Source organism: Carassius carassius, chromosome 1 (genome assembly GCF_963082965.1).
Source record: "Carassius carassius chromosome 1, fCarCar2.1, whole genome shotgun sequence".
Lineage (NCBI taxonomy): Eukaryota > Metazoa > Chordata > Actinopteri > Cypriniformes > Cyprinidae > Carassius > Carassius carassius.
In genome coordinates, this window is record NC_081755.1 from 20,511,864 (window position 1) to 20,531,868 (window position 20,005).

At 36.6% G+C, this 20,005-nt stretch overlaps 1 protein-coding gene across 1 annotated transcript; it reads right to left on the reverse strand.

Annotated features, from left to right (window-relative positions):
* Nucleotides 1–38: 38 nt before the first annotated feature.
* Nucleotides 39–17,969, reverse strand: LOC132141305 (UBA-like domain-containing protein 2). The gene is made up of 3 exons (XM_059550712.1): nucleotides 17,694–17,969; nucleotides 10,089–10,142; nucleotides 39–3,818 (listed from the first exon to the last, which is right to left on the reverse strand). The coding sequence occupies exons 1-3, from the start codon at nucleotides 17,943–17,945 to the stop codon at nucleotides 3,462–3,464; spliced, it is 663 nt and encodes a 220-aa protein (XP_059406695.1). The 5' UTR covers nucleotides 17,946–17,969; the 3' UTR covers nucleotides 39–3,461.
* Between the last annotated feature and the right edge of the window lie 2,036 nt (nucleotides 17,970–20,005).

Genomic DNA, 20,005 nt, shown 5'->3' on the forward strand with positions numbered 1-20,005 from the left:
AGTAGTTACACGTTAAAGACAAACAACACAAACCACACTAGTCATTAAATCATTTATTATGACCTAAATAAAAACACAATGAACTCCAAAATGGTTTCAGATCTTAGCTTTTTGTCAGACATATAAATACAAATCTCAACAAGGGAAAAGAACAAATAGTACAGGAGGGAAATCGATACAAAAGGTTGTTTGCTAACTAATTTGTTTTCTTGATGAAGGAACTGGTCAGTCTTCCTTCCTCTTGATGACTCGCAGTGTGTTGATCAACACAGCCGCAGTCTAAACAAAGACGTCCCCAAAGAACTGAAATCACAACGATCTGAGATCAACGGCAGCGCACCTGTTCAAACAATCAATGCTTGTGCCTTTCAGCGCTCCAGAGACATTTGAGAGTATTGGCCAAATTGCTATGGGAATCCAACCGAGCGACAGCTGATTAAAATGGAGACACTTCCAAAAAAAAAAAAAAAATTCACAAGGCACTGGTCAGATTAACTCCAGACACTGACATCAGAGTCACCGCCGTTTGACTTCAGACTCGCTTCTCTTTCACCACTTCAACAGAAATCGTCTAGGCAGGAATGACCTACTGCCCAGATGGCTACAAAACACATATTGTTTACCTTTGGAGACCAACATGCTAGGTTTCTTTCTACACAGAAAACATCCACCAGTTGTGGTGGAAGACCAAACAATTATCTGCCATTATCATTCTAGTGGCGTTTTCCAAAACCAAGAGTACTTTTCGCATTTCGCATGCATTTTCTGTGCCAAAACACTGAAGCTGATCTATCACTTAGCCATCTATGATTAAATCAAAATGGCTAATGCTTAAAATGGACCCGAGTTAGAATTAGACACCATATTTAGGTTGGTACAACTGAAGGAAGCTGTGAATTTATTCAGTAGACATCGTTAAATAAACAACAGGCAGAACAAACTGATGTATTTTGTCACGAAAATTTATGCAAGCTTGGTTTTATGAACACTCACAAATTAATTCTGTTTGCTTATACTGAACACAATGATTTATCAGAGAACGTACAAAAAGTTTGCAAATCCAGTCGCGATTAAATTAATTTGGGTAAATAGTTCGCAAAACGAAATAGTACAATTTAAAAGAATGGATTTACTAATTATGCACACAAATTCGTTCTGCTTGAGTTTGTTACATGAAAATTTATGAAAGAATGGTTCTGTGGACATTCGCAAATTCAGTCTGTCTGTGCTTAAATTGAACGCAACAATGTATTTGAGAATGTATAAATAGTTTGTAAATTCATTCACGTTTAAATCATAACAGTGAACTTAAACGCAAGCAGAATGACTTTAGGTAAATAGTTAATAAAATTAACAGTTTAAAAAGTTTGCAATTGTTTTCCTTGCATTTAAGTTCATCGATACAATTTAACCAATCCGATCTCACGCCAATTTGTACACTAGTTTACTAGGTGGCTAATTCGTACGAATGCATACAATCTCACTGGTATGAATTTATACATTTTGTGAAAAATATTTTAAAATTTTGCAGATTTGTAAGATTTTGTATGAATGACCACCCCTACTGCTTACAGAAGTCTTACAAATGAGGTTGTACAAATTCATATGAATAAGCCACCTTGTAAAATACATACGACTTGGTTGTGAGATTTCTGAACACAAATCTATATAAATTACAATTGAACTAAGAATGGTTAACATCAATTCATGGCAAAATTTGTATTTATTTCAAACCAATAAATTGCATAATTCTTAAATTTGTTCTTGCATAAATTGCCTTATCAAATTAATGCTGAAATACGAAAGATTGCTTTTATGAATAATTTACTTAGCGTGAAACAAGCTCCTTTTGTACGTCATTCTCACCATTCTCACATAAACTGAAACTGAATTAAGCGTTCACGCAGTGATTTTTTTTGCGAATCTACAGTATGAAAAAAGCAGAACAAATTCCTGTGTGCATCGTTCATTAATCCATTCTAAATTTAACTGAAATGTAAATTTATGAAATATTGCTTAATTGATATGAATAATTCACAGTTATTTTGAGCAAAAAAAGTGCATACTTTGTTTTATCAACCAAGCAACTGATGTAACGGAATGACGTTAAAAAAACTGTACATTTATCTCCTCACAGCCTGGTTTTCAGTCGTTTCACATTAAATATGGCATCCAGCCTGACTGAGGTCCATACTAAACCACATATTCAAACCTCAAGACGGCAAAAGTGATTGTCTAAGATGAACGAATGAAGGGAAGGTGACCTCATGAGAAACTAAAGGAACATATTTCAGAAAACCACTGCCAATCAATGTCCTGATCTAGGGTCAGCCTTCCCGCTCGATTACATTACAATCAGTACAACACGTACGTCAATATGTGACACCAGATCAGTCCTACTCCACGGAGAGGTCTCACCGCTTTCACAGAGTGCGTTCAGCAGAAAGCGTGAGGTATTTAAGCCCTCGGTTGCAGCAGCTCACACAGAGAGCCCATTCAGCCGCCGGAGGTAGGATCAGGCCACGGCTGGAGCTGAGGTAGGTGGAGCTGTGCTGGACCTCCCTCTAAACATCAGACCGCTCCGGTCTTTACAAGAGTCTGCTAGCATTTTTAGTTCTTGGTGGTGAAAACAAACAAACAAAAAAAACTATTTTGAACTCAAATCTGTATTCCTCCGAGACCATTTTAGTTTAAACACAAAAAGCTTTCCTGATTTAACTGCATACATGCTAAAAGTTGCGAATTTACCAAACAAGAATGAACTTTCAGACCAGGATTATTGCAAACTCTTCCTGATTTTTCCATTTATACCTGGACCAATAGTTTTTGTTGATTCTGAATAAAGTCAACTCAACGCACTTGAAACTGTGCATTTCGAACAAATAAAAGGTGCTAACAGCCTCTCTTCAGAATTCAATAGACACTAGTTATACAGAAATGTCCTCCTGATGCTTCCTGGGATGCGGGACGGCATGACCACCATGATATGTGATTCAGTCTTATAGTTTGTCAGCCGTTTTATTGCCAGTGCTTGTGGACAGCGCTTCAGATGGAGGAGAGAGTCTGAATACGTCGAACGAATGAAAATTCACACTTAAACGTTTGTCCTGATCGTCCACTGCCGACGACTCCGTGGCTTTCCTTTGCTGTGGGATAGCGAAACACAAGAGGCTTCTTTGGGACTCTAACACCTCTTAATAACTTCCATCATTATTTTTCTTTCTCATAGTGGTTCTTCCCAGGTTTGGACAGAAATGAAATCGACAATAGGTAAAAGATCAAAACGAGATCTCTGAAAGAAGAGAGATTGTTCATCTTTAGAAAACTGAAAGAAAGAGTACCATGTCTTTCCCCCTTGGCCATCCAAAGTCTCAGTGAGTATATTCCCGCCCCGTTAAACCGTGCATCCTCACCCCAATTTACACCTCCGGCCCTCCCCGCGTCTCCCCCGCCGCAGAGTCTCATCTCTGGCCGTGCAGGGCTGAAATGAAGGGCGTCTGCTGGCCGTTGGTGGGTTGGGATACGGGAGGCCACGTGGGCGGCTGGTGCATGTGATGGTGGTGGTGATGGAGTGCGTGGTGGCCTGTGGGAGAGGACGGCGGCAGCCAGACGGGCTGGTGGTTGGGGGGCGAGGAGGCCCAGAAGGAGGTGAATCCCTGTGCGGAGGCGTGGGGAGGAGGAGAACACGCCATAGACACCTGGGCCGAAGCGCTGGCTCCGCTGCCGCCCGTGCATTCAGACGTCCGCAGCTTGGAGAACATCGTGATAGCGTCGGGGAAGTTGGGCGGCGTGGCGGGAGTGTTGCGTGGAGTGCACATCTGAGCACAAACAAAAACACAAAAAACAGCTAAGTTTATCTGATCCCATGTTGGTTAGATAACAATAGTTACAAAACTGAAATAAATATTATAAATTCATTTAAAAACAGAAAATTACCACAACTATAAAATTGAAAGGGAAATACCAAAACAAAATCAAATTCAAAATAATACGACTACTCTGTATTGATATGGTATATACTGCTATACCGGTTTCTTACGGTTTTAAAACTTTTACACGATTTTCAAGTAATGTTTTAATTTAATAACTAAAAATGTCATATGATAATCATAACAAAACAACAACAACAAATATTATGAACATATAAATACAGTTATTTTTAAGAATTTGCACCACGTGATTTTTTACAACCTGAACTAACCTTGACCTGATAATAAAAAAAAGTAAATTAAAATCGAATATATTTCAAGAAACTTACTGACCCTCAACACGGTCATAAAGGTCTGTATCTCCCCTGTTTTTTAAGGCTGTCTGGTCACACCACATGACTTTGACTTAGTGGATAAGCATCTGTCCAAATATTAATAAGCGTTTCTTATATATATATATGAGTTGGATTATGCCTTTTCAGATTAAACTACACTTACTAAGGCATCAAATATATATATATATATATATATATATATATATATATATATATATATACACACACACACATACATACATTTATATACATACACACACACACACACCTTATTTAAAATACTTTATTTACCTTAAAACATTTCATTTCTAAGAAAAACAAATAAAAGGCTATGCCAAACGACATATTCGGAATAATAATTTTTTAATAAGCCTTTTCTCTGTTATTTCAGAACAGGAGAATCATTATCAATTAGAACTGAAACGTCAAAATGAATTTTAAGAGAAATTAATGCACATTATACAAAAGGTGTATTCGGGGTGAATTATATTTGAATAAAATTAACAGATAAGTAACATTATTGACCCATGTGCAGAACATCTCTGACCCTTAATAATAAACAAGATGGCTGACTGGACTGGACAACCTCTACATAATGAAAATGAAGTTTTCCACAAGTGGTCTGAAAGGGCAGTTTGTGTTAGATTATAATTGGTGAACAACATACTATAATAGTATATATGTCCCATGTGAGGTTTATGAATATATCACACACAGATGCATATGTCAGCTACAGATGAGGCATTATGGGAGCTCTTAAACAAAAGGATGTGCTCGCTGCACAACAGACTGAACAGCACTGTGCTGAGCATCAGTCCCATGATTCCCATAAAGCATGAGATTTGTTTGCACAGGAGCTCTCAGGCTCCTCTCTGCCATCCGTGTGTTATGAAGGAAAAGTAGGCCACCTAATTGACAGCATTTTCAACTCCTGATAACTGCTCCTTTAATAACCACACACACACACACACACGCTGAGATCAGATGACTGATATAAGAGCAGTAAGGGTTTGTCAGCAGATTTATTTTGGTGGAACAGTTTTGATGTCAGTCAAAGGGACAAATACACATCCGTCTGTTAAGTAGGTCACCCAGACAGCAGCTTCAGTGTGGATATAAACACTCAAAGGTCACGTCTTCACCCTCCTCAGTGTTTACATCAACACTGCGAATCAAACGGCATGTCTGGAAAAACACCGCTGACTACACTCTTACGCTTTATATTTTTGCATCCACTAGCCATTTTCACAATCACTCAATGTATACCTCATTATTTGTTAAAAGGTAATAACACCAAGTAAATTTGCATATTACCCGTTTTCAAGCCAGAGCAGTTATTTTCTGTAATAAGCCATTTTCCCCACAAATAGTGGTGTTGAACGAAAATACAAGAATTTATTACAATTACAAAAAAACAGTTGAGTAATCGATAGACGAAAACGCAATTTAGCAAGTAACAGTTGTTATGGAAATGTCTTCCAAATAAACGTATAAATGAAGTTTGTTTAGCAGGATATCCAACTCTGCGTTAAGCTTCGTTCACATCAAGAATGATAACTATAGATAACGATATTAGCATCCACAACAGCAAACGATATCGTCTGTTTATTCCAAGTGCACTCGTCTTCTGCTTTAAATCCTCAAGCTCGTTATAGCAGGATGGATTCTGATTGGATGTCAATGTTTATATCGTTCATCTGCTGAAAAAAAATCTTTCTAAAAGTGATTCCAACAATTTACACAATTTACAACAACTACGTTATAGTTGTGGTGTGGACTCTGCTGTTCTTTAATATTGAGAATTATTTTTATAACTACATCTTTATCGTTATCGTTATCTTTATAGTTATCGTCCTTCTAGCTTTTATTTTATTTTTGCATAATTTCCATTTTAGTTTAATTCTGGTTGAAGGTTTAGTCATTTTGTTGTATGTTTTTGTCATTCATACAAGTTTTCGGTACGGTTTTAATTTCAGTTTTAGTTTGTTATTTTAGTATCAAGAAATGTTATCTTTGCAACTAGATGAAATTTCAAGTAACATTACAATAAAATATACACGTTACTAAATATTATAACGTACTCATTTTAATGTACTATTTAACTTACATTAAAATCCATTTTATATTATGACCTACTATATTTTACTTCTGAAAACATTTGCAATGCTTCAAATCTGGGTTATAAGAAGACGTGAATGCTTTTTACAATAAAAAAAAAACACCTTTTATCAGTAGTTTAAATTCTCTGAGAAGAGTACCTAAGCACCTCAAGCTATCTTTAATAAGTTATGATGTTTAAAATAGTCTTGACAGAGATCGCAGATAATAAAGGAATGTTCCAGATTCAATACAAGTTAAGCGATAACGTCACAAAAGAGAGAGAGAGTCAAAGCAGACGTGTGCCAATAGCAGGTTCCTCTACAGGAAGACAGGTCCAGACTTGTGACTTAGGGCCCTACTGCCACAGCTGATCTGACTACAGACATCTAACACTGGGGGTGGGGGGGGGATTTACTTTAAAATTATTTTCACTCAGAAATTGCTAGTAAATTCCATGAAAAGACACAAAGAAATGGCAAGTAACAATAAATATATCCTTGTTCTATTTAGAACATTGTGACAGGACTAGACCAAACAAATCCATTAGCATTAATTCAATATTTACATCATTCTAAACTCAGACTTCAATGTTCAAGTTGTTAGCTAGTTTGTATCCAACTAGCTTTTGGAAAGTTTTGCATTCACACCATGTTGTTATTTGACAAGAAACACTCATTATGAAAAATGCCTTTAAAAAACATTAAAGATTTATTCATATGTTAATCCATCTATTAAACTGTGTTGTATGTTCAAATTCATTTAGCATTAAAACATTAACAAGTCATTTACTGGAATTATTAAACAGAAATACTATGAAAAACTAATTGAAGAACTGTTCTTCTTAATGAAAATTCAGATAAACATTAATAGCTGGCCTCCTTCAAATAACTCCCCTAATTTACCAGAAATAAATATTTTGTAATTCTCAGAAAAAATGTATTATAAATTATTTATAAAATGTGTATTTTGTGCACATATCAATGACTTGATATGAAAAAAATATTCAAATTATTCCTTCAGAAGGAACATAAAAAATGTATATATAAAAAAAATTTATATTATTTATTTATTTTGTGTGGAGAACAGAACGGAAGTGACTCATAAGCATGTACATCTGCAGCCCTCAGAAAACGGGTCCTGTGTGTTTATAAATGACTGCATCTGGATCGTACACACACTCACAGACCAACACACACACACACACACACGCTTCTGATCCAATCAGATCCTGCTCTGGTCTTTGCTCCGCCCAATTGCCCATATATGGTCCCCAGCTGCATGATGTAATGGCTGCTCTCAAAATGAAAACAAACACAGATAGACTTCCTGCATCTGTCTTTTTCAAACACACTCCCCCCATTTAAAGCCAGAGAGAAAAAAGAAAAACACACACACACACACAGATTCAGGCATGCGCATGTCGTGGGTGGAGGTTGACGTCAATATTGTAAAACACAGCATGACTGCAAGAATCATATCGCGGCTTGTCCATGGGGACTGGTTTTGTGAGAAGAAAAACGGATTGCATAACTCTCAGCAGTCTGAAGAACAGCGGTTCCACGTCTGTTTTTTCAAAAAAGAAACAGCACGGCTTGAGTTTTAGCCGTCTGATGAAGTGTCTGTGTGTAGTGTACAGACCCAGAAATCACTTCATCAAGCCCCAGAGCACATGAGTGATTGAACGGTCAGATCTGCTCCCATCACTGAGGGATTTGTCCAGCATATCTTCAAACTGCTGATTTATGAGGACACATATACAGGAAGACAGGATGTGGACTCATGAGTGGGAGTCAGTAGACTGTAGAAGAATCTCTGATCCTCGACTCGTCTATTCTTCCCAGATTTTTTTCAGACTCCTTTATAAAGGGGGGTTGAAACTGTCAGCATGTTAAAACCTTGAGTTGTTAAATTAAGCCCCTTTAAAGCATCGGTGCTACAGTCATCTAAATTCTTAGGTCACTGCGTCACATCTAGCCCTTTTTCCCCTGAAAGTCTGGCATCATGAGTGTTCATAAAGACAGCATGGGCAAGTTAAAAATAAGAACAGGCACATCTCCTTGCGCTAGCTGTTTTCAAACAATAAAAAAAGTGAAATGACTTTCAATGATTCAAAATGCTCTAGATGCTGCAAGATTATGACAAAAATCATAACTGTCGATTATTCCCTTGAAATTGTAATTGGGATTATTAATAATGGTTATCACTATTTAATTTGAATGATATTTATACCATTGTTTAATGCAACTGCATGTCGTATTTTTACATGAAAATAAACAAGCTGAAAACACTCTTGAAATCCTTTGTGCTTTTCTATAGTATTAAGCCTCAAATGTCAAATATACATCGGATTGGTTTCTCTAAATTATAAAAAAGTACAAATATGAATGGTATTATAATGTCATACTTCATACTAAAATTAAATAATAGGGAAAACCCCTTAAGATAACATGTAGAAAGAAAAAATGCATCTTAAGCACACCGAATAATTTAAGTGGACTTTGAACGATTAATTGGCACTTTAAACATTTACGTAATTGTGGCATGCATAATCGCAATTAGAAATGTTATTAATTGTGCAGCCCTAATAAGCTTCAACATCACAAGACACACAAATAGTGCTACTGTATCAAACACATGCGAGCCTGATAATATCATGTTGCTAAAGCTAATACAGTGATATTTTAATCATTCATTTATTTGTATTGAACAGCTTTCTTGGTCTTGTTTTTTAACAATATATTTGTCGTAATCAGTGTTACAGTGATTTGTTTACATACTATTATAATTTGGATTAATATTTGGAGGTACTTTATTTTTATCTTATCAGGTCTAATTGAAAACTTTAAGTTAATTTTAGGTAGAATTTGTAATAATCTTGTCGTGTTCTGTCATTTTTAAATAAAGAAATCAAAATCAAAAATTTAGTTTTGATATAAATTTAAAAAACACCCATACTATGTTTTTTTGGGCTTTGCAAAAAATATACCCCAGTGACTTAAGACTTTTGCTTTTGTGGTCCAGGTTTGTGTGTGTGTGTGTGTATGTTTACGTATTCAAAATAAATTTCTGAAAAGTTTTACTTTATTTTTTTACAGTTTTACTTTTATTTCAGTTTGTAACTTGTTCAACATGTATCAGTTACTTGCCAGTTACCAAGGCAATGTTCCTCATTTCTATAAATGTATTCAAGTTTATTTCAATTAACACTTTTTTTAAATCTAGTTTTAGTTAACAACACCATTTGCAATGCAATCTGGGATTGCCTCAGCCTGAAAGTATATATGCAATGCTTAGAATTGGGCTAAAATAACAATATATATTAATATATAATGCTAATATTCTCCCTATTGCATCTGCTGTATTCATAAAAGAAAGAAAGACAGAAAGAAAGAAAGAACCAGTGCAAATACTAAATTCAAAACTTCCTTCCTAGTCGACTAAGACCATTTACTGAAACTGTGTTGAAATAACAATTCATCCAGAAACTGCCCTGGATATGACGTTAAATTTCATCTGAGAGTCAGAGGGATGCTGGAAACTGGGCATGAAAAACAATTCGGACTGTTTCTAAGAAGCCCTGACTAGGCATGATAAGTGTATTTCGGTCTCTTTAATAATATCTGTGGTCTTCAGGAAGTCCAGCCCCTCATTATTCTCTCAGATGCTGTGCTGCCTGATGACAATGACAGGATGCTGATGCTCTCTCCGAACCAAACGCACTTACCATCTGGTGATGACTGGGGATGTTGGCCTCCTGGAAAAAGGAGCTCAGAGCCGTCTGCAGAGAAAGAGAGAGAGATGGGGATGAGCTGCAGGCATCTGTGTTACAACATGAATGAGCAGAACCGCTATGGTTTGGAAACGGCCGCTCTCTGCTCCCTCCCCCTGACTGTGACGGGCGCAGGTCAACCGGTACAAGCACTCTGACATCTAAATGAGGGTTTCTAAACCGTCACGCAATCTGTGCAGGATTCTAGGAACCAATACACTGTGCAGGCTCAGAGATACAGAAATACATGAGAGTGGAAAATACCCACAAACAAACAGTTTTCCAGCGCTACTACTGCTGCTTAGGCTCTTGTAGATCTGAAATTAATGATGCCGCATATTGTGCAGCTTTTGAGGAGATCTGAGTCTAGCGGATGATAAATTGATCAAGAATACCTTTTTAAGTTTTTGCACGTTAAAATGTACACACGACCTCATGTTGTTTCAATCACATTTGCCTTCAAAACTTTCGTCCATCATTAAAAAAAAAACCTGTTCTCGCATCCATAAGCATTTAGACAGAAAAAAAAAACCGCATCATCCACCCAAAACACCTTGGCAACCACAAACTAAAACATACTAAACAACACATTGCTATATTTTGCACAGGCAAGCCTTTATGACTCTAATTAATAACAGTGCCCTTGCACCTTAAATACATGTGAGTGTATATACATAATCATTATTTCCAAAGTAATATATTCTCATGATAAAAAGTGATTAACAAATATGACTTAATCGCTATAAACTACATTTTGGGAGTCGCACCACGTGACATTTTACCTGAACTAACCTTTTATTCTAACCTTCTAACCTTATTATTATCATCCTCATCTCCTCATACTACAACAGTTAAAGACACAATTTCCTATTTTATGATTCATTTCTTCTGCAAGTTTCCGTCTGCTGGGTTGCACCACATATGATTTGGAAGACAAAATGTTTTGAAATATTTATATAGCTCTACATTAATCATTTATGAAAAGGTACAGTGTTTAATTATAATTTTTTTATGCCAAAGAATGTGGCTGTCTTTTCAAGATTTTTTAAACGTAATTTTGAAGCTTGATGATTATCAGGACAGCTGTAATTATATATTATATATTATATATAGAACTGCCTTTAACTATCATTTTTTCATTATTGACACTGTTTTCCTAATGAATGTTGTTCAGTTGCTTTGACAATGTATTTTGTTTAAAGCGCTATATAAATAAAGGTGACATTGACATTGACATAATAAATAGACTTCCACTTTAATGCTTAAGAAAAAGGTCCATGTATTAATTACCAATCTATCTCAAATAAACGCTTAGCTTTGGGGTGAAAACATATTAGTGCCATGTAAATGGGCCATTTATGAGTAGACTGAATATGATTTGACCATGACTCACATGCTCAGTGCTTCTCTGAACTCAACATACAGTCAAAATATTGCCCATCATCACGTGTGTGTCTGGCCTTCTCTCACTCAACCCCCTCGTCTGGTAACACTTCCCTCAGTGCGCTCTCTTTCCCCTCCTCTCTTGTTTTATTTAACAACCACCACGGCGAGTGCAGGAATGTCTGCGGCTTGACGTGACACACATATCAAGATGAACTCGCCGATCCGCCATTGTTTCCGCTGCTACAGAACCACAGAGCTCTTTGTCATCAGATTGTCTGCGTCCCTCCCCCAAACACCATCATGTCTACAGAGACGGTTCCCATTCAAGTGCTCGACTATTGCTCATTTCCTACTGCACACACACACGGTTATGGCTCTAAACAATGCTCGCTTGTACCTCAGAGCATCTGTATTGTGTTATCGCTGGCACTGACTGCTACAGGAGGATTCCTCAACCTGGCATCCGCATTAACAATGAGTCTATCCTGAGGTGATCAGCTAAATAATACACACAGGCCAACTTGCTACTCATCTAAGATAGGGTAATATTGGATCGTTCGCTCACTACCTGATGCATATTGCACACAAAACTGGTCAACAGTTGGAGTTGACCGATTATCGGCACTGTTATTAAGCATTTTTATGGTTATCGGTATGGGTCATTTTCAAAACCGTTTAGCCGATAAAATAATTTAAGCGCATTTAAAGAGTGCTTTTGTCAGAACCTTTGATATTCTTAATTTTGACTTTAGTTTTCATTTTACACAAGGTTCAAAATAACAGTCTACTTTATCTGTAATACTCCATATCGGTCGACCCATAGCTCTACTCTGATTGGCCAGGAGTACTAGGAATCAGGTGCTGAAAGGTTTATATTGGTCTGAAACAAAATTCCCATGTTGTAACAATGTGCCTCCCAGCGGAAAATCTAGTCGCTGAATGTGGAAGTTCAGAAGATTGAATCTTTGAAAGTCATTCTGTTATGAAGTCAATTCTTGTGCACGTGCAGATTATCTCTTTGCGGAAGTCAAACAGTGTCTACATGGGTGGATCTAAACCAGAATGATGCAATGTGGACTATTCAGAAAGATTTGGCTTCATGAGATAAATGTCTCAGTGTGATGGGAAAAACTGATGCCTGGTTAGGTGGCAAAAATTGAGATTAAATTTAGAGTTTGTACAACAACTAATCGAGAAGTGGGGTGCAAACAGCTTTAAGGTGCAGTTAAATTTACCATTATTTGGCCAATTTACACAGGCAAAATTCAATAGTAATACATGTGACAATGAAAGTTTTCCCCCACACAGATTTCACAAAGGGCCCTTTTTTTCCTTAAAAATTTTGCTGAAACATTTGTTACTGCAACTATACCCTGGAGCACAAAAACCAGTCTTAAGTCACTGGGGTATATTTGTAGCAGAAGCCAAAAAAACATTGTATGTTTCAAATTAATCGATTTTACTTTTATGATAAAAATAATTTTTGATTAGTAATATCCATTGCTAAGAACTTCATCTGGACAACTTTAAAGGCGATTTTTTTCAATATATTTTATTTTATTATTTTTTTGCACACTCAAACTCAAGATTTCCAAATAGTTGGCCAAATATTGTCCTAACAAATACATCAATGGAAAGCTTATTTATTCAGCTTTCAGAAAACTTTTTTTCCAAAACTTGACCCTTATGACATATTTTGATTTTGATTGATTTTGATTTATTCCCACTGCTCCATTGTTTTCCACTGTAACCAATCACAGACATTTCTGTTGAACAATGCAACAGCAGTCTGACCGGCTTTAAAACCAAAGCTAAAGGATCAGGGATAATTTGGAATTATTTTGAATGTTACATGTCACATGTAGGCTACACTGTAAATACAATGGAAGCAATGTGGAAGAAAAATCTAGAACAATCCTTTTGTAATCAATAAAGACTACATGAAGTGTAAATCATTCATGAGAGTCTGAACTGTGTGAAGAGCTCATATTGAGTAAAGATATGGCCGCATTTTTTAAATTACATCAATGCTCAGCAGCAGAGTGGTGCATGATGCAACTTTTGAAACAAGCCGTTTTCTGTTGGTCAACGCGGTGAAATCAAATTGAACTGATATGAAATACGCATTGAGAAATTTCTACCTACATGTTCAACTTTCAATTACACAATCTGACAAGCAACTGTAAATGCAACCCTATTTTGGACCGGCAGTCAGTGATTATAATACTGCTGCACTGTCAACTTCTTAACACAAATTCTTGACTTGTTTAATAACACTTAGGTTAATCAAGCTAGCAGGACCAGTGTGAAGTTGTTAAGTCGGCATCTTCGTTTAATAATGCATAAAACTGCAATACACCCATTTAAATACATTTGGCTCGTTTTTGATGTGAAGGCTACATGAATAATACAGCATTCATTTGGCCCACAAAGGTATTATCATGTAGATTAAAAGCATGATTACAATATTAACGATAACAATTGACAATTGTGACTATCGTCCGTTTTTTAGCAGGTAGCCTGCTAGTTTTTGACACACAGCCATAGTGTCATATCCAGCCTTTCTGCGAATGATTTCTGCCACTCCGGTGGGAAATAACTAGTGCAGATTCTGCAGGACAATACACGGCACGCTCACAATAAACCAGGTCAGCGAGGAGCAGAAGAGGACAGAGACAAACGGAGAATCCACACAGAAGCTGCTAGAGCGAATTACACTCACTTTGCTCCGCACAGCCCTGTAATGCTGAGACCGCTCTTAGAATAGCAGCAAACACTCGAAAATGTCACCAATGGCGTTTTCACACTTGCTTTGATGGCTCTCCACACTAGAGTATTTGGTTCTGACTCACGATAGGTTTGCATGGTGAGTAACACGGTGTGTACTAGCGACGGATGTTTACCACTGTAACTAGGTAACAGCATCACTGTTTTATTGATGTTTTTGTCCCCTTGGTTTTACTACCACAACAGCACGCCACCTGTATCTGAGATGCAACAAATGCAATATGCTCACCGAAGGCCATGGAAATGAAGTCATATATATATAAACTACCAAAACAAGGAAAATTGATCAAATGTCAAGCTTCATGAGACTAAAGCACAGCCCACAGCTGGTCAACACATGGATATTTTCACAGCATGTAAGCTTGAGCCATCCCTGGCTGCTCTCCGTCCTGATGTTATCACAGAACGAGATCAGAAGGTTAAGAGCAGACCTCTCTGACTCCTTCATCGGTCACTGAAGCTTTACATCGTACAAGAGATCCAAAGGGGACATTAGTCCTAGACATGCACTTGGTACAATCAATCACTCTACTACCAACTCCAGAGAGAGAGTGAGAGAGAGACCCTGTTGGACCACCTGTTTAAACTACAGCAGCCACAACAGATCGCTCTGAAGGAGATACATCGGAGAAACCAGCTGGACGCTGCAGATACTTCAGGATACACATAGCTGAATTAAGAGTACGTCTGTGCTGGGAATGTAAACACAAGAATATCTGTTAGTGAAGGTGTGGTTGACTTCCTTTTTTTTTTTCACAATCAAAATAAAAAAAAAAGAGAAATATTTACCAAACACTAACCACAGTGGCGTGTACAAGGCAACAGTTATGACAACACAAGTATGCACTGCCATACTCCAAAAATGAAGATTTGTTTATTTTTTTGTTTCCAATCATTCACAGTACTATACATCATAGCACACTGTGTGGAAGTCCCACAATGCAGTGCGCTCAACTTAACTGGCCCAGTGACACAAATGAACGTCCCTTCTGCCATCTTTTCCCCCCTCTACTCATTATTTGATTCTTCTGCCAAACAAAACAATATTTTTTTTAATCAAATTTAGATTTCGCAAGATAACTGGATGCCACTAGCTACATTAAATATGTACGTAATAAAATCATGTGACAACTACATAGCGTACTACTGTTTGAAATGTTTACCGTAACCAATAAAAGCTGATTCACATATTATTCTCTTCAAAAACAGACAGTACTCCAGGCCAAACAGAGCCTGTTGTGAGTAGAGTACACTTTACCCTACTTACTAGGGTTGAGCAAAAGGGAATCGACTCACTCTTTGGCTTACAACACTCATGTCTACTTTATAAACAATACACACATTAACTAGGCAAACCAGTGTGTGTGTGTGTGTGTGTACTGTACTGAACAACTTGAGCGTTTCAAACAATCAACTCAATCTACCTGCTAACACGTACCACAGTAAGAACAACACTCATGAGCCGATGTCAATGATTAAAGTGTACTCGGGTTCATTTCGCTGTATATTCAGCAGGGAATGTAAATACAAAAACAGAGTGTGAGTGTGTTGCAACAGTGCTGATGAGATCGTTTCTGAGGCATGTCCGTTTGTGGCCAACACTTCCTCCTTACAGGAAACACTCAGAGCAACCACTTCAAATGTGAGCTGCCATTAAACTGGCTTACACTAATTAATAAAGCATCAAATACAAACTGATTTGAAATTGAATATTTTTCTTTAAGTACCACTGTCGTGCTTGCGCACAGATTGTTTGGTAGTATTTTGACTGCTGTACTTATCTTTGACAGAAACATCTCTTTGAGTGACTTTGTGTGCATGTGTATTTAGTAAATTAATATGACAGTTATGCCTAGTCATATCAAATTTCTATCAGATGGATAGATCTGTTTATCTATTCATGTGTATAAACAGTATGGCTTTGGCACCACCAAGGTAATGGCTTCGATTCCTAATATATGTAAGAGCTGATAAAAATGTATATGCTGTATTTAATGCAAGTCACTGGAGATGTAAGCATCTGCCAAATTTATGACTACATGTAAATATATTAGTGCTGTCAAATGATTAATCACAATTATTCACATCCAAAAGAAAATGTACAATTGTTGTCTTAAGTCGTTGGGGTATTTTTGTAGCAATAGCCAACACTACATTGTATGGGTCAAAGTTATAGATTTTTCTTTTATGCCAAAAATCATTAGGATATTAAGTAAAAATCATGTTCTATCAAGATATTTTGTAAATTTCCCATTGTAAATATACCAAAACTTAATTTTTGATTAGTAATATGCATTGCTAAGAATTCATTTGGACAACTTTAAATGTGATTTTCTCAATATTTAGATTTTTTTTTTTTCGCACCCTCAGATTCCAGATTTTCAAAAAGTTGTAACTTAACAAACAAAACATCAATGGAAAACTTATTTATTCAGATTTGAAATGTCGTATACATCTCGGTTACGAAAAAAAAACTACTCTTATGACTGGTTTTGTGCTCCATGGTTACATATGCATGTACTGTGTGTATTTATTATGCATATATAAACACACACACATACAAGTATATATTTAGAAAATATAACATTTACACAAATTTATATTCATTTAATTTACATCGAGTATATTTAATATATAAACAACATATTTTTTCTTAAATATATACACATACATGTGTGTGTATTTATATACACACAAAATAAATACACAGTACACATGCATATATTATGTAAACAAAAACTTTTCTTTTGGATGCGATTAATCGTTTGACAGCACTAAAATATATGTAACAATCTAACTCTTTATCTTTCCATACATCTTTTTCCCATCTATCCATCCAGCTTTCTGTTAATCTTTCTATCATTCATCAGTAATGCACCTCTTTATCCATCTACATATACATCAATGTTCAAAGCCAACATGTCTTGAATAAGTCTCCCTGGGCAGCTTTAACTTGATTTGCGTGACTATAAAACACATCTCTGTTTAAGTGTCTTGGTCTGCCTCACACAAACAGATCATCTCAATGAGTGTAGATTCAAACACAAAGCTGCTCTGCCTGATTGTTTCTTTAAGAGTCAGACTGGCTAGCCGGCTAACAGCAGGCCTGCCCTCACAATAACATGAAAACACTGAACCCGAGATAGTGAACATGAAGCGCCATTTATTAGTAAACAAACGCGACGTGACTTTATCTGATGCGGTGAACGCAGCCGACACGACGGAAAGTGCTGTGAACAAACACTCACGGCTGACTCGAGCCCTAGTAAGCAGAACACTGGGATTTGATACACAGCCCTTTATAAAAACAGCCTAGACGCTGGAACAATCCGCTCGCGGTGGATACTGATGCTATCGATTATTAACCGCCGGTTAGGATGACGTTACCTCGAACTGCCAGTGCGCCGCCTGCAGCAGCTGCTTCGCCTGATCCGCCGCGCAGCCCGCGGTCAAAACAAACTGATTTATCATCACTTGATGTCTCAGCTCGTCCATGTTCACCGACATCGCCGCTGTTAGCTCCTCCGCGACTCCCGTGAACGGGAAGCTCCGTACGATGCGTGTGTATTCGTTGAAAGCGAGCGTCGCTGCCAGGCCCTTCTCTCCTTGCTCGCCTTCCAGTAACAACAACCATCTCATGTCATCAGTACCGACAACAAACCCAAGAGCGCTCTCTGATTGGCCACGGAGCCAAAACAGCGAGTACACACGGGCGTCCCATTGGTCCGTGGTTGAACGCTAGCGAGCGGCAGGAGCTCTCCCATTGGTCAGAATAACAGATAAGCGTCGTCTTTTCATTTGTCAGATGAAAACATTTATTTTTAATTTATTGTTACAGCCAAAATACATTATGACGAGTATAAAAGTATACGTTATCAAGAACAACAGGGGACATATCTATCTATCTATCTATCTATCTATCTATCTATCTATCTATCTATCTATCTATCTATCTATCTATCTATATATATACATATAAACAAAATACAGGGGAGAAAGTAAAAAAAACAACATACTAATAAATAAATAAGTGAATAACAGAACATGAACCAGAGGGGGGAAATTATACTATATAGGCTAGATTATGTATTATATTATAAGGTTATATAACACTGAAAGCAATTTTTCACTTTTGAATGGTTTTTCTTTTTTTTTATGCCCATCAAAGACAAAATGTAAGAATTACGAAAACATCTCTACTCATATTGTTCATAGTTCATACTTTGCACAGTACTCCGTCAGACTATAGTGTGAGTAAAGACAAAACCAAGTTTATACATTAAGACCACTAGCATAATATATTAAATAAATAAAAAAACATGTAACCATTTGACGGACTGATGAATTTTCCTGATGTCCCAAGATCATGAGGGCTTCAGTCAGGTGTAAATGGGCCTTTATTCAGGAGTGACAACACCACCCAGCTGAGAGTCTGAATAATTCAGAGCGTGTGTCAGAGAAAGCCTGTTATGGAGAAGGCTATCTATAATGTAATGGAGCTGGGCATTTCTTCTGCATTCTGTGTGGTAACTTTTCTCTGTAAACAGAGAAAGCAAGAAATGATCAAATTAATATCTTTAATGCAATGTAAGTCACTTTGGTTAAAACCGTGTGCCAAATGCATGAATGTAATGTAAATCCTGAATCAGCACTTCACAAATCTGGACCCAGATTGTGTGGACAATTTCTCTATTGCTCTAGCAAACTTGAGGCGACATATAGGAAAAGCTTATATTTTCCACAGATGATTTCAATTGTATATATGAATGACAATTGTTATAATTTGTAATTAGGCTATTCGTGCTGGTGTGGTTCTTGCAATCTTGTAACACCAATCTTGACCATCGCACAACATTTAAAGATGAGGGTGACAGTTTGAACATGTTTGCTTTTTTGCTTTTTGTTTTTGTGTCAAATATAATTTTTTCCTGCCCTGTCTGCCGCATTACTGAGCCTAGACACTTCAAGTCCTGATGTAAATATCATATATGATTTCCAGTATGCTGACGTAGTCTTTTTTTGTGAGTATAAACAAAAGTTTGCTTCATTATACAGTTGCTGCTTATATATTTGTGTTATATATGTCTTTGTTTTCTGTGATTCCAGAGTTCATTATCATTAAGTTAATGACCATTAATATGAATCACATAACTGATATAGCCTATCTGATGTTAAAATCAGCTTTTACTACCGGTAGTAATATTATATTATTTCCTCATGTAAACAATTTTTGTTTTTGTTAATTATATTAATTAAAGAGTAGTAGTCAGTGACATTTGTATATGTTTTTTATTTGTTATTAAAATTAAATTAAATTAAATTAAATTAAATTAAATTAAATTAAATTAAATTAAATTAAATTAAATTAAATTAAATTAAATTAAATTAAATTAAATTAAATGTATGCATTTAGCAGACGCTTTTATCCAAAGCGGCTTACAGTGCATTCACGCTATCAATTTTTACCTATTATAATTTTTTTTTTATTTTTTTTTTTGGCTCTTTGTGAAGTGTGACAGATGTATTGCTTTAAAGTTCACATACTTGGCATCATCTTTGAAAATCAGTTCCATAACTGTCTGCCTCTGTTGTGTCTTTATTTTGCTAGAGGACCATGTTTGTACATCTGTTTATCTCCGAGGTTTACAGTCATCTTGAACTGTTTTGGGGTGCTTTAAGCTGGACTTTCCCACGTGCTC

Excerpts from the sequence above, each read along its gene's own strand:
- LOC132141305 (XM_059550712.1), bottom strand. The coding sequence starts at position 17,945 with ATGAGATGGTTGTTGTTACTGGAAGGCGAGCAAGGAGAGAAGGGCCTG. Across the intron at positions 10,143-17,693 it reads CGGCGCACTGGCAGTTCGAG|ACGGCTCTGAGCTCCTTTTT; the intron begins GTAACGTCATCC and ends CTTTCTCTGCAG. Across the intron at positions 3,819-10,088 it reads TCCCCAGTCATCACCAGATG|ATGTGCACTCCACGCAACAC; the intron begins GTAAGTGCGTTT and ends GTTTGTGCTCAG.